Source organism: Apteryx rowi, unplaced genomic scaffold (assembly GCF_003343035.1).
Source record: "Apteryx rowi isolate R43461 unplaced genomic scaffold, aptRow1 scaffold_209, whole genome shotgun sequence".
NCBI classification, from domain to species: domain Eukaryota; kingdom Metazoa; phylum Chordata; class Aves; order Apterygiformes; family Apterygidae; genus Apteryx; species Apteryx rowi.
Genome location: NW_020448408.1, coordinates 319,231 through 334,616, shown reverse-complemented (window position 1 = coordinate 334,616; position 15,386 = coordinate 319,231). Strand labels below are relative to the sequence as shown.

The following is a 15,386-nucleotide window of genomic DNA, read 5'->3' as shown; positions in this document are numbered from 1 at the left end:
ATGTTGCTAATACATGCAGGTAAAATCATAATAGGGGAAAATGGCTCCATCAGAATGCATTTTTATATTCTCATTGTTTTTAAGAATGCAAAGGATGTCAGCTTGACAGCAGAGCAGACTTGAGTTCTTTCTTCAGATTAAAAAAATAGAGAAGGACAAGGGACTCTCAGCAGCGCTTTAGCCTTGACTGGAAAAGACAAAACCACAGCTACAGAAGTTAAATCTACATAGTACAGAAAACCTTAAATAATTCTGTGTCCCTGTTGACTGAATGTTTTCCTCTGTAATAAGATTGCCCTCAAAGATATTGGACCTAAGAGTATTTTCTATGATCTATGTACACATCACTGTTTCATGTAGACCAAGAAATAGCCATTAGACGGTAACAACACATAGTCATTATGAGCTTGGATAGCAAAATCTGTACACTATTACCTGCAGTCACATTGTGTGTATATAATATTGTGTATACTTTTTTCCTCTCTTTCCATTTTTATGCTGAGATATATCTGAGCATAAACACAGGTAACCGGACCTTGACCACTATTAATCTGTGCATATGAAGACAGTCGGATTCACCTCTCACATAGAAAAAGGTGATTTCTCACACTTTTTTAGTTGCTACCACAATGCTCTGTGAATCTGTGCATGTGTGCAGATGCACCTGTATGCAGAGAGGACAAGAGAAAAAACTGTAGACCTGGATCACCAGTTGAATAAGCAGTAAGCTTATTCACTTTATGGATCTCTAATCTTTCCTTGATATAGACATACTCTTCCTACTAGGGAGCAACATTTTTTCCACAGGAAAAGAATTTTGATCATGAGAACAGAAAATAATTCAGTACATTTTGTTAATACATTTCTTTCTTCCACCAAGTGACAGTCTGTTCTATGTCCTATCTTAGCCAACAATAAGAATATATTAGTGCTTTACACACCCCACTGCGCAGGTCCTACCTCACTACATCAGCACTATTAATGCAATATATCTGTCAAGGCTTATTAAAATTCTTTCTGATGTGTATCTTGGCTCATAAACCTCCACACTGTATTGATATTGCCTAAGGGAATGTCCTTGTAGCACTGAATCTCTGTGGATGGGATGATAAAAGAGAAATGTTCAAAACTTTAAAAAGTTCAGTCTCTAGCAGAGCTTTCTCTTCTGACAGCACTTCTTTTGAATAATGTTTTGTGTTGTCATTCTACAGCTATTGTTCAAAAGTTGGCTCACAGAACACTTTAACTCATGGAGAAATAAACTTTTTTACAAATAAATAACTGAGAAGAAAAGGTGGATGATGCATGTCAATACATGCTCATAGACATCCTTTTCAGTGCCTTTGTTGTACCTCTAACAATCCTTAAATAGTAAATAAACCCTGGTAGTCAGTTTGCTCACTACTGGGAGTAAGCAAGAACTGATCAAGTAGGCTGGAGCGGCAGATTTTTTTGTTCCTCTTCAYGTATGTAAACTCTCCTGTTTTCTGTTTGTAATTAATTGCCACAGGACACAGGGATTGCCCTTAGGGACATATCTCTGGTGGCAGATGATATTATATGCTTCAGAAAGGTATTAAACTTCTGCAGTGTGTTTAAACTAAACTGTGTGGGGAAAATTTTACTGATGATGATTTTATGGGCCCTTGACTAGAAATATTGACAGCCTATATAAATTTTACCTATGTTAACTAGTAGTGGTATTCTTATGACTTTAAATGGTCATTTCTTGGCTGAAAATCTCTGCTATTTCACTCAAATTTCCTCAGCAGTATGTTTCCTTCAGTAAGTTCTTTAGGCTCGCTGTAAAAGTCTTTGCTTTAATAAACTGTTTAGTGTCTGATTTTATACAGATCTGAGCAATCAGACCGTAATCAAGTTCAGATTGAAGTCAAGGGCTGGGGAACTTTCCACTGATTCAGGAGAGAAAGTGGGAGAAGGCAGAGGGAGACAGAGATTGGACTGTAAATAGAGAATCAATCTTTATATATAAAAATATGCATTATACAGCCATATGTATATTCTCACAGCTTCAGTACTAGGCTAACTCTGGAAGACATTTCTCTCAGAATCACTCCTAGGGAATTAAACTGAAAATAAGATAGGGGTCTAAGATGCATTGCTTGGGGTCAGACAGAAAATAACACATTTGAGCCATTTCTGGTTTAACGTTTACCTCTTCTCCCTCACATTTTTTATATTATTAATACATTTTATCATATTAATTACTTGTTCACTTTTTCGTCACTTATTTTATTTTCTTGTAACTCTATATAGAAGACTCYAAAATAAAATCGAAGCAACAGTAAAGCTTTCTCTGTTAGCTTTGGAGACTTAAGGGTTTACAAATAGCATAAATGAATCTGCAAGCATTTTTCACCCAAAATTTTAATTTGAATTTAAATGAAAAGTTGAATTGCATTCATTTCCAGTTGGTACATACTGTCTTACTTTTAAATGCCAAATGTTTAGACACAATGAATAGTATAACAATAAAACAGTTGCACTGAATTTCCTTAATCTAGTACTTTTGGCCAGGAAATAGCCTGAGGACTCTCAAAAGAACTTCAGTTTGGAGAACTGGGATAGAATTTTGTCTTGTGGTCCACTTTCTATATCTTTTTCTTTAAAAACAGATGTGAACTGTTCTTTAAGAACAGATGTGTGATGATGAAGGACAAAGTACATGTTATACATGATGGATAGGTTGCCAGAAGCCTTCCAAACATCCTTTGGCTTTGTCTGCCTACACTCTATGTGGTGGTAGGTTACTCCCTTGAAATTTACCTTAAGATCTCCAGGACTAAATGCAGCAGTGTGCCTGGAGCTGTCTCTGTCTTGGATCCCAAACTAACAGTTAAACTAGCCACCAGTTATCTAAAGAAAACCAGTGTAAATTCAAAACTAAGACACAGATTGGATGAAGACTGCTTTTCTAGCTCAGGCTATCCTTTGCACAAACCAGTAAGTAGTGTGGTGCCCTTCTGACAAAATTAAATTGRTGTTACAAACAAACAATGAATTGACTAGCACTCTAATGTTAGTACCTTCAGGTAAAGCCCCCCCAAAATTATCATAGATGAATCCGGAAAAAATTAGAGGCATAAATGACTCTAAATAGTTCCCTCTTCTACTGGGAAATAGGCAAGTATAAAATGCCTTCTGGTCAGCTCCGAAAAAGAACATAGACAATCTGACAGTGAAAACTATGGAAAACATGAAAAAAGGCTACCAGTTTTGGGTGTGGAATTCACAATGAGAAGTATGTCATCTAATACTGATTTGATTTCCTGTGCACTGAAAGGGGAGTCTATATGAGTGAAAGTTAGGTTAGACTTGCTCCAACTTAATTCCCTCTTGCATCACCAATGGAGACTACAGAGCTAAAAGAAGACTCTGCTTGAAGCTTTTCGTGGTTTGCAGTCAGGCAGCTGAGATGCCAGAGTCTAAAGTCGGTCGGTTATTGCATTCCACAAACAAAGAAGACCAAGTACTCAGATCCATATGTGCTCACTTGTTTTGTGGCATAATAACTCAACACATAGAGTGCTTACTCAGCGCTCAGAGGAAATGGAAATTATGGGTCCTAGGCCTGCTTAGATTAAGGTGTCAAAGGATGGCAAGCTCTTAGGAAGGCCAGGCAGCCATTTCTTGTTTTAAAATCCTCTCTTGAAATAGCCTCTACTCTTGGCCATGTAATGGTGACAGATGTGTATAGCTGAGATTACCTAAAACTTTCCAATCTTGACCAAAGCTCTACCTCTTTTTCACCATTCTATATGCTACATTTTATTTTTACTCAAGGAGTGAATTCTTCATGAGAACTTTCAAAACCAGAAAAAAGGAGGAAAAGAAGAAGAAGAACAGGAAGAAGAAAGAGCATGATAGCCTTAGACATGGGAACTGAACAAGAGTGACATGTTCTCTTCAGAAGAGATTATGTAAAAAACTTAGCAAGTTTGCAGTATAAAAGACTCCTAGAAGAAACAGATGCTGGGGGAAAAGTTTAAAATTTTATAGATAACCAGAACTGTTCATTTCCTGATAACTGAATGCTCCATTTTAGAATAAATTCCTATATTCATATAATCTTCCTTTTGTTGAGATATACATTTTAGATGCGATACTTAAGAGAACAATGCAGCCAACTTTCATTGACCACTGAATAACTGAGATCAACATAGTCGATTTCATTATGTTAAAGTCTCAAAGAGATCTGATTTTTTCAGTGTGTTGCTGATGACTTTGCTAACTATAATACCTTAAATAGATATGCATTTAAATTCCAATTAATATTCTTGATAAGTTTTAGGTAAATCAGATATTTCCTTGAATAATGTTTTCTGTAGAAACCTGCTGGCTCATATGAGAATAGATGAATTGCTTTTATCAAATCATGTTTGGAAAAAAATGCTTCCACAGGCTGCCTTCAAAACAGGATGAAGACAATCTGTAACTGCAGTCATTCTAAAAAGTCAGCATGTTGCAAGATGATATAGATCTCCTTGCTTAACCTCCAGACTTTTTAATCTCCTTCATATCTCCATTTGCTTCTTCTGAATTTTCTTTCACTCTCCTGTGCTAAAATAGCAAAACTGTAAAATCTGCCCTAGGACTAATTACAGAGAAGGTCTAAATCTAGCAATGTCAGCAAGAAGAACACAAATTCCTAGGTGAGCTTTGGTTCTTCACCATTATTTTTATCATGACTTGGCTGTGTATCATGACATGTATTAAGGCTCTGTGCTTTGTTCTAGGATTTCCACTGAAGAAGTTCTACATTTCACCTTTAACTTCTGCAAGTGCCATGTCCACATCTTTTCTAGCTGAGAAATGTAATTGCTATGAAAACTTTGAAGGGTTGTGTGTGAAGTGTGCTTCCTGGAAATCCTACAGAGAGCTTTGATTTGAATAATTATTTTTATAATGTGTCAGGATAGTATCTAATGACACTGTTAAAATAGTTTCATTTTGGTTCTTAATACATATTTAGATGTTTCAGGTATAAATGAACTGAATGGCATTTTCTGTGCCATAGGCATAAAATAAAGCACAGACTGAGCAGGAAGAGTGTAATCAGTGTATCAAGCTGAAGGTCTTTCTTTGCTTATGAATGATACAAATAATCCATCTGAAAGATAGGACTACTGAAAATGTTGAGATGTGAACTAGTCCATACTTAGTAATATGTCAGGTTGGAAGACCTACTTAAGGTAAGCAAGACTGAACGTCTTTCTGGACAGTATGCCTCAGTTAAACTCAGATTATTAAACTCAGTGCAAAGCTAGCTGAATGAATTGTAAAGACCCAAGATACAGAGAGGCCAGGCTGGATTATATGTGACAATTCTAATAGCTATGACACAGCTTTTGCAAATATCCTACTGCCATTTTCCTTTTGAAAGTAATCTAATGATTTAGACCCTCTACCAAGCAGCTGTTGGAGTCACTGTTTCCTCTTTGGCCTTTTCTCCGGAGCTGTCCTTCCAGAATATCTGATGTTCCACTGCACATAAAGTGGTAAAAAGATCAGTGAACCTTCAGTAAGTCTGGGACATCTAAAAGGATCTAATTTATGCTCTTTCATTTTCCTGTGAAATATCTGCATATGAACTATACTGATTTATGTCCCTTTTCTTTCCATGAAAAGAGGAAAGATTGTCTGTAGAGCTAGAGAACCATAACTTTATCACAAAGTACCCCAGGGCAGACACCATTCACTTTGCAGATACTGTTTATGCCACAGAAGGCTCTGCACACTGAAGAATCCCTGGCTGGACAGTCCCTACAACCCCTGCCTGGGAAATGCCAAACAACTACAAGAGGAAGAAAAATGCAGCCCATTCACACAATGCTATGATCCAGCTCTTGGAAAGATGTATTAACTCAATTAAAACCCAAAGAACGAATGACCAAAAAAACCTTAAAATAATAAACACAGAAGCAATCATAAAAGCTATGCTTGCTCAGCTGGGCTGCTCTTAAACTAACAGTTTGAACTAAAAATTAAAGTAAGTGAAAACTATAGTCCTTTTTAGTTCTGCTTTCGCTCAGTGACTTTATCAAGTCAAATCTTTTTGGCCCATGCAGTTAAAATACACAGTACACATAGCTCTTTATCTGTCTCACCCTGCAAATCACATTTTCCAGCATTAAAGAACTATTCGTTTTGGCTCTTAATTACCTGACTTATCAGCATGTCATATTTGTCCCCCCTCCCTGCAGTAATTACATTCTGAATCAGCGTGACATTCAATATTGACCTTTATTTATAGCTCTCACAAATTGTCAAATGTTTATTTATAAACCATGAAAAGCAGAGTTTGTGAGAATATTGATTCAGTGTATTCAAAAAGCAGTGACCTAGCTTTCTGTGAGTAGAAGTAATCATGGGCAATTACTAGAGGCTACTTTTCACTACTAATCTTGGGTTTAACCTTATAATTGTGTTACTGAATTTGTCTCACTTTGTCCATATATCACCAGATTCTTAATAAGAAGTCTGGTATCAACATAATTTTATAATATTCAGGAGAAGGATGTTTTTAATTGGTTTTAAGCAAAAGCAGAATCAAGAGGGCAATGTCAGGTACTGAGAAGAGTATTGTAACAGCCTTTTTTATTTTGCAAAGAATCATAATTAATATTTAAATGTATTAATGAAATAAGTGCTTAGTTGCTGTATCATACATCTTTGACGTTTATGCCAATAACAAAATCACTAACTGCTCCTAATAATACCTCTGAGCTAAGCTTCACCACCACTTTCCTTCTTGTATAAAAACTATTTTGGTATCTGGTAGCATAAATTTGCAAGCGTAAAAGGCAAATTCAAAGTAAGAACAATTTTCCTTGTACTTATCCCAGTATATATCAGGAAGAAAGCCGCTGAATTCAGAAAAACTTACAAAAAAGCAAAACTAGCAAATGCTAACTAATACCCCAGAGCTATGCCAATAGAGGAAATCTGCACTCAGTTGGTGTTTCCAGGGAGCCAGATTCAGTGCAAAAACCAGTGAAAGTATAACTGTCTTCCTTGGAATAAAACTGGAGCTCTGAGGAGCACTGGAGTAGTGACAGCTCCATAATGACAGTATTTTTGGATAGAACAGACTAATCATACTCTATTATTTATTTTTTTGCTCAACTCATATATTCCTAATGTGAATTTACCTAGGTTGAAATACCAGATCAGCACAAGTCATCCCTGTGAAGTCAAGCTCACAAAACATAATAGTCTGCGGTATTTTTTTTCCAGTTTTCTATAGTTTTCAATTAAAAATATAGGAAAATAAAATACTTTCAGCAAAAGTTCTGTTTCAGTGGAATGCAACTTCCTGATGGGATAACTCTCTGTTATGAAAGATGTACTGTGTGTACCAACTAACAGTTTATTTTTGACAAATTTGCATCCAGTTAGGGATTTAGACCTTTAAATGACCCTTGTTTTTTTCTGGATCTTTTCTTGGATGCTACTTTTTTTTTTTTACATGCTGTGTTTGTTCCAGAGCTCTCCCTTACTTAACAAAAAATTTCTCTTGTACAACAAGCTTTATAATTGCTGTAATTCAGTTATACTGAGGAAAGTATTCCAGGAATCATAAGTCTGTGGAAAGTCATCAAGATCCTTCCTTAATTAATCACTTAATTTGAATTGCTTTATCCTCCCCATATTTTTTCCTGTTTATATTTTCCATCAAGACGTGAGAGGTGAAAGAGAGCATCATGATCACTGGGAATGTTTTGTTAGGAGTCAGTGAGAATTATTTAATGTTGTTTACTTGGAAAGTCTGCAGAGCTCAGCCAYAGCGAGAGATGAACTTGAGAAATATGCATATGCCATTTCTATCACATTGTTGGGAATCAGAGGTGGCAGGAACTTCAACGATATTTTCAGTAGTTTCTTTGGTTTAATGTTATATACTAATTCACAGCTGGTCAGGAAGTTTTTTTATCCTCAGGGAAAAAGCTGAGAAAAACAAAATTAAATTTAAAAACATTGACTTTTAAATATTTTAAATATGCTATATTTTTATGGGAAAAATAGCACTTTTTTTTACCTAAAATGGTAACAAAGCAGAAAAGTCTATTCTACAAGTTTTTAGGATCTGACAAAATTACTAGAAAAACAGGCTGGTGGAAAATTCTACCAATTACTTCTGAGCCTGTAGCTCAGAAAGTCCATAAACTTGAAGTCCATAAAATAGCTTARGAATGTATACTGGGGGAGAAGCTCTGCTCTCATACTGACCCATAAACTACCAGACAGTGAGGTAGAAATCTACTAAACTGACCTTTGGTGTGCTCAAAATGGCAGTTCTTATGTTATAAATTTATGAATAAATAAGTTACATTTTTCTCACTTTAAAAAATATTCTCATTACTTTTTGTTCATATGCATAAATAACTTTACAGAACATATATAGAGGTTAGTGAGCTGGAGTCTACTCAAGCCAGTGGAAATATACTGTATTGAGTGGAGATGTAATAAGCCCTTAACAAACACAGACTGTCAAATTTTTAATGCATTAGTAAAAGAAATAAAAAAGATTTTAAAAAAAGTGCAACTGGACTATGAGATTATAAAAATTCCATTCAACTAAAACTGCACAACTTCAGATAGATGCCATGCAACCATGTCTGTTTGCATGACAGAAATAAAACATTACACAAAATTACAGAAAAGGACAATTCCTAAAAAAAGCTAAAATATTTATCTAAAGGGGAGCTATCTAAATTATAACCTCACTCACGTAAACAAATAGCAAAATATTAATATAAGTGGAACACTTTTGACATAAGTGTTACCTATTTTAAGCGTGTTGTACTTCATGCGAAAAAAAGGCTCCTTTGTGATGAACACACTAACTTTTTGCATAGTTTTCAGCCAGTCCCAATATTACACCCTCTCTGAAGAGAGATCTTCAGAAAGCATGTATCCCTACTGCACCAAGTTTCTTTTCATTTTCTCTCTCTTTTTTTTTCTTTTCATTTGTCTTGGCTTACACAGAGGTGTTGTTCCTATTGCAGAATCTTTTGATATTAGAGTACTATGAAAATGAAATCCATACTGAGTCTAGATGACTTTCAAAACAGGAAGAAAAAAATATTCACCTGTCTGTTTTCTTGGTGGTAAAATTATGTGCTAACTTTAAAGAATGGTTGCAGTCTGTTCTAAACGAAATTTAAAGAAAAGCTCTTTATACTATAGAGCACTGTCATGTTCTATAGTAGATACACCAACATAAAAATATGCATTTGTGATACAACCATGAAAACTTGGATATCAGAGTAATCACATCTTTTCCATAGGCTATTATTAATTTTGCATATTTGGGGTCATTTAGGGTTCTTTGCATCCGCCTCACTAAGCTGCATATGACACAGTCTCTAAAACCAGCAGTTGTTTACCATTTGCTGTGGATATGAATATATCCACAGATATTTTAATAATAAGTCAGTCTTGCCATCAAAGCATATTCTACATTTGAGTAAAAATGTTCACTTCATGAACATTTTAACAGGGTCATAGAATAATTCAGCTTGGAAGGGACCTCAGGGGTCTCTAGTCAAACCTGCCGCTCAAAGCAAGGTCACCTCTGAGGTCAGACTAGGTTGCTCAGGGCTCTGTCCTGCTGGGTCTTGAAAACCTCCAAGGACAGAGCCTGTGCAGCCTCTCTGGGCAACCTGTTCCACTGCTTGACTGTCCTTACAGTGAAAAGTGTCTCCTTATATCTAGCTTGAACCTCTCATGTTTCAACTCAAGCCCATCGTCTATTTTTCTCCCGTCATGTCCCACTGTGAAGAGCCTGGCTCTGTCTGCTYGATGATCCCCTGCATAGGTACTGGGGGCTTCTGTTACATCCCCCTGAAGCCATCCCTTCTCCAGGCTGAACAAGCCTGGTCCCTCAGTGTCTCCTCACAGGGAAAGTGTTCCAGCCCCGACCATCCTGGTGGCCCTCTCTGGGACTCATTGCAGTTTGTCAACATCTTACTTGTATAGAGTGGCCCAGAACTGGATGCAGTATTCTAGATGTGGTCTAATAGAGCATCACTGGGCCCTAAAACATGCTAATTGCATGGCTTTCTCCTTCATATATATTTTTTTAGAATCAGAGTTCTAATTTCATGCTAGTGTGCACCTAAAGAGTGCAGAAGAAAAGGTTCTAGAAATCAAAATGCATTGAGCTCTCTGCAGTGTGGGAATCTATTMAAACTTTTCTTCCATTAGTCTTGTTTCATTCTTGTTAATATCATTGTCAAATTTCTCTAGTCAGGTAACTTGATTAGAAAGGAAAAGTTTTTCATTGCTAAGCCTAGATTTCAATTGGGAAGTATTCAAAGGAAAAAAAAAAGTATGATTACTTATACATAGTCACATATATATCTGTAAAATGAACATGTACATTTGCTTTATATTTTACACAATGCATAAAATGAACATGTCAATATAGGCACAGTGCTTGGATGTGATGAGGCACTCAGCTTTCTATAAATATTACTCCATTTAGCTTGTATGTGTTGATACTTTACATACTTATACAAACAAGCTAGAAGAAAATTATTAAGTTTGAAAAGTCAAGTACTCAAACACTATCAATAAAAGGATTCTTCTATGACTTTAGTGGGACTCAGCCCTGGATGTGGATGCCAACATTTAGATGTCTAAAGGCAAGCATCTACATGTGAGCTAGGCATCTGAACATTCAATATACTCAACAGAAAAGTAATCAATACAGTCAACAGACTTTACAGAAGTACTCCACTCTCACAGAAGTAGACACTTAGAGCTAGTGCTGTAGTCACTGTGTTACTGGAAACAACCATATGGGCCTGGCAGATATGACATAGGACTGAGGTAGGACCCTTTCTGAAACAAAACAGAAAGTCATGTGGGAGTGCCTTAGGGCATCTAAAATGCTACTAGATGTCTGTACATGGACTACTAAATTGGAAGCCTTGCATATGAGAAGCTAGCCTCCACAGACTGCATTGACAAACCTTCTTTATAGTCAGTGAAGATCTGACTCCTGCCTCATATGTGAACACCCCAAATTTGGCTGTCTTACTCTTGACGTGCTCTCACTGCTAATTTTAGGTGTCCACAATCTGCAATGGAATCTCAGCCTTTGGGATCATTGGAATTGCTTTAATTTAATAGGTACTGTTTGAAATTCACTAGAGYACTTGGCCTGAATACCCAGCTCCAGAAGAAAGCAAGTGTGCCATAAACTCCTGCGTGAACCAGCCCTGTGTGATGCCCTGGATATCATAGGACATCTTAAAGTGCACTAGATACCTAGCCAACTAGAGTGAGCCTTGTAAGTCTCAACTTGAATGACATTAATTCTTAACAAAATGTTGGAAGTAAGCTCTTCAGTTTTATGATGATCTCATTCATTGCATAGGATAGGCCTGTTCTGGTGAAGAATCAGGACTACGAAGGGAAGGGCACTTCTCTGGAAAACCCTTCCTTCACTTGTGCCAGAAGCTCAGGGGTTTAGTAGAGGAAGGGTATTTCAGAAAGAGAAACCAGGGATCTTATGATTAGCGTAACGGAACGTTACCATAAAAAAATACATTTTTCCACTGATTTCACAGATAATACTGTACTAGGCAAGCCATTCACGCCATTGTTTTTTCAGCGGGGGAGTCACTGACTACATGTTCTTTATTTCAGAGATGCCTGAACATTGGAGCTTAATTTACAAAAACACTCTACAACCAAATCAGTGAAGCTCAAGAATTTTGAAAAAACAGATTGTAGGAGTCCCAAATTTGGTATCTAAATAGTAGTCTATCAGTCACTTCTTATTACACCTATACTTTACCTCCTATACATGTTTCAAAGATATATGACTTACTGTTTATGAAGAACTCAAAAGGTACAATGATAACATTCATGGAGAGGCTCACAGACAAAGTCCTAACAGTCTCTTTAAAAGACAGTTTGAATTAGCACCTTACTGAGGTAGCAYAGTCTGTCTTGCTCGCTGAATTGGGTAAAGGACATGTAGAAATGTGCAACTTTTTATCATAATATAAACATGAGAGTTCAATTAAAGATGCACAGACAAGCTAGTTCTAGTTATTCCTTTGTTTCTGAGTTAATAATACACTTCTAGTGCATTTTTACATGCACATATACTGATTTTTTGTGTAACAAATCCCTAAATATAAATTCTGTGATTAGCTGTATTGATAAGTATAAGCAGCAGCATACAGAGAAATGTATCTAAAAGGTTTAAAATGTATAATGCATCATCTACACAGACTTATTTTATGGAAAAAAACTGAGAAAGCATACCAGGACTCCTGCCAACATGATACACACCATCAGATGTGAAGGAATTTCAGAGATCAATGCATGTGAAGCACTCCTTTGTTTTCATCATAGCCCTTTCCTGTGATACTTGGAAGAAACTTTTATCAAATCAAACAATATTCTAGGAGGTCATAAAAAYGGTTGGATTTCACCAAAGTTATAAATAACCAGAAACCTAAGAAGCTGGTATGAATACTAGAAAAATCTAAACATCAGGAATTTATTACTTCAAAATATATTTATCTATATTTAAAGCAAAAAACCTGTACAGTATCTTGCAACCACTCGAACTACCAGGCACTCTTAAAAGTTTTTAAAAGACTGCTTTCAAGTTAAAAAAAAACAGAAGCACTAAAATTTAAAATGAGCTATTGTTACGATCTTCAAGTGACACTATAAAAAGGCTCAGTTTAGGATTACAGAACTAGTAGTYGTCATTGTAGGATTATATGACCATTTAGTTATCTACTGATAAGGATTTATTTTTCAAAGGGCTCATGTCCCCAAAACCAGCAGGCTCCTGGGTATGTGAAAGGTAAGACACCTGCACTTTCGGTGCATTTATGTACATGCAAAGAAAAAGCATCATCTCAGCAGACAATTCATACCTTAATCTGTTTGGGTTTCACACATAAACATCTATTACATGAATTACATAGCCTAATCCCTACAACCAGATCCAGCTTTTGCAGCAAGACTTAGTGCCTACTGACAAGTTATTGACTTTAGAGCTGAACGCTTGCACTTGTAGCATGACCAAGGGAGACACCAAAGCCCTTCGCAGGAAATCTGGGGAAGCAGGTAYACGTGCTCCACACACTCAGAGGCTAAACATCCATATCGTCCACCAACCAGGCTAGATGGGCTGGGATTTCTTGCTGATGCCATGCCGCTGCTCAGAAAGGAATGCAAGAATCAACAGTGCCAGAAATACAGGGAACGCCAGTGCCATAGCGCAGGAAGGCACTTGGGAGGAAGAGACCTTAATTCTAACTGAATAACCAGATCATGTTTTTTGATCACCAACGCTGAAGTGCAAAATGACCCTTTCCTGCCATACAAATGCCCCAGGCACAAAATTAGGCTCTTGTTTGTTAGCTACCTCTCTGGCTCCACAGCTTCTGAATTTTTAATTGCAAAATAATACATCATACCTGGTAGGAAAAGTTTAGTAGCCAGGTTTTCCTTGTCTTGTTTGAGTGCTTGAATTGCAATCTCCTGTACAATATATCAATCAGCTCTACCTCCACCTTGCCCTCTGGCTGTGTTTTAAAAGAAACAAAAGAGCCAGTCCTTCTGATGAAGAGGAATGGCTTAGTTTGCAAATGTAGGAATGTACTGTAAGTGGCAAGTCCAAAATCACCCAAGCAATTATAGACCAGAAGAAAGTATTTAAGCATCTCGTAGAGAACCTCACTTAAGCACTTCAGAATTCAGAATATAGATAAGTTCCAAATACACTACAAATTAGGCCTGTGAAATAACCAGATCACAGAACAACTATCTTGTTCGAACAGCAATTCAGAGAAATATAGCTGAGTTTGAAGCATTGCATAAGAAGAAGTCATYCAGGCACATTTCAGGTACCCAGATGGGTTATTTTTGTGTGTGTGTTTTTTTTTCTTATGCAGCTTTAATTGTGTGAAGCCCTCGAGGATTACAATCACCATAAATATTTGCATAGATAAATAATTAAAACAAATAAATGTGAGTCAAACTGTCCTTTGGGAAAGCTCAGGCTCCAGAGGTGTCACTAGTGGTCTATTTCCTCATCAAAGCTTGACTAGACATTCCTAACAAAATCCATCACCCAGTTGCATGATGAATGAATACTGTACAGGCTGTGCTGCCCTAACAAATAACTGCATAAATTTACTCGAAACATTTAAATTCTGATCATAATCATCATCTTTTATATATGTAACCTTTTTTGCATTACTAATGACAACCACTACCGTGASAGAATTGGGATGTATATTGATATTTCGTTGTGTCCTAAGCAAGGGGAAATGATTTCCAGTCAGTATTGCCTTAATCTCTCCAAAAGAATTAAAAACAACTGTTGCCCCTGTTTATAAACTTAGGATAGGTATATCAGTACACATAAAAAAAAAAAAGTAAAAAGCAGTGCATAATCAGAATTCAAATGTCTAATAAATACATTTGAAACAAATTCAAGCTTAAAATACCCTAATTTTAGATTACCTTGGATACTCTGTTTGCAACCTCTCTGCCTACAGTCAGCCCCTGAACAAAGGTCCGTGCAGCAATGAAAGCTCTAGTCACTTGAACCTTCAGCTTCCTCGGTACATCTCCAAATGGTTTCAGCTGGTCTGTGTACTTGCTTACACACTCCAAGTAGTCCTCAGTGAAATGATACTGGGGGTTTATGAGCTGGAACATCCGCTCCAGTAGTCGAGCCCAGAAATCATTTAGCATTTCCTCCAAGTTCACGTTGCCTCCTGTATAATATCGTTTCAGTTCCGCAAAGAGATCCTGGAACACTTCTGAGTTCTGCATGTACAGCATTCCATACGTCCGTACAAACATGTCATTTAGGGATTTTTCAGCATTCTCCAGAAGTTCTCGGAAAAATTCTGCAGAGAAAATAAGCAGGTGTTAATAAAGGGTTTTTTCAATTGCATTCCTATAGAACCATTAGTAAAATTTGATCTAATATCTTGTTGTCACTACACTTCACTAGTAAAATTCAATTATTTGAATAGGAAATAGCTTTATTTAGAGGTAAAGAAAAATAGTGTATATCCTGGATTCCCCAACAAGGCAGAAAAATATAACATCTATAATGCTAAACATTAAATATGCATTTAAAAGAACTTCATTGAAAATAGTTCCACTTCTTCACTTATTATTTGAACATAGCAATCCCAGCCACTTGCAAAATCCTCCACAGCTTGTGTACTAAATCTTGTATGCTAAATGTGAGGTCATTAATATGATGATATAACTGGAACTGCAGTGATGTCAGAATAGCTGGTCTTATAATGTAGAAGAATACCACAGAAACAAGTCTGATTGATTGATAACTTATTTTCAAATAT

At 36.5% G+C, this 15,386-nt stretch overlaps 1 protein-coding gene across 1 annotated transcript in view; it reads right to left on the bottom strand.

Annotated features, from left to right (window-relative positions):
* Window positions 1–15,386, bottom strand: part of GPC6 (glypican 6) — a 527,815-nt gene that overhangs the window by 319,206 nt on the left and 193,223 nt on the right. Inside the window, exon 2 of the mRNA XM_026064092.1 lies at window positions 14,530–14,921. Coding sequence (XP_025919877.1) covers window positions 14,530–14,921 — 392 coding nt within the window. The remainder of the gene's footprint in view (window positions 1–14,529; window positions 14,922–15,386) is intronic.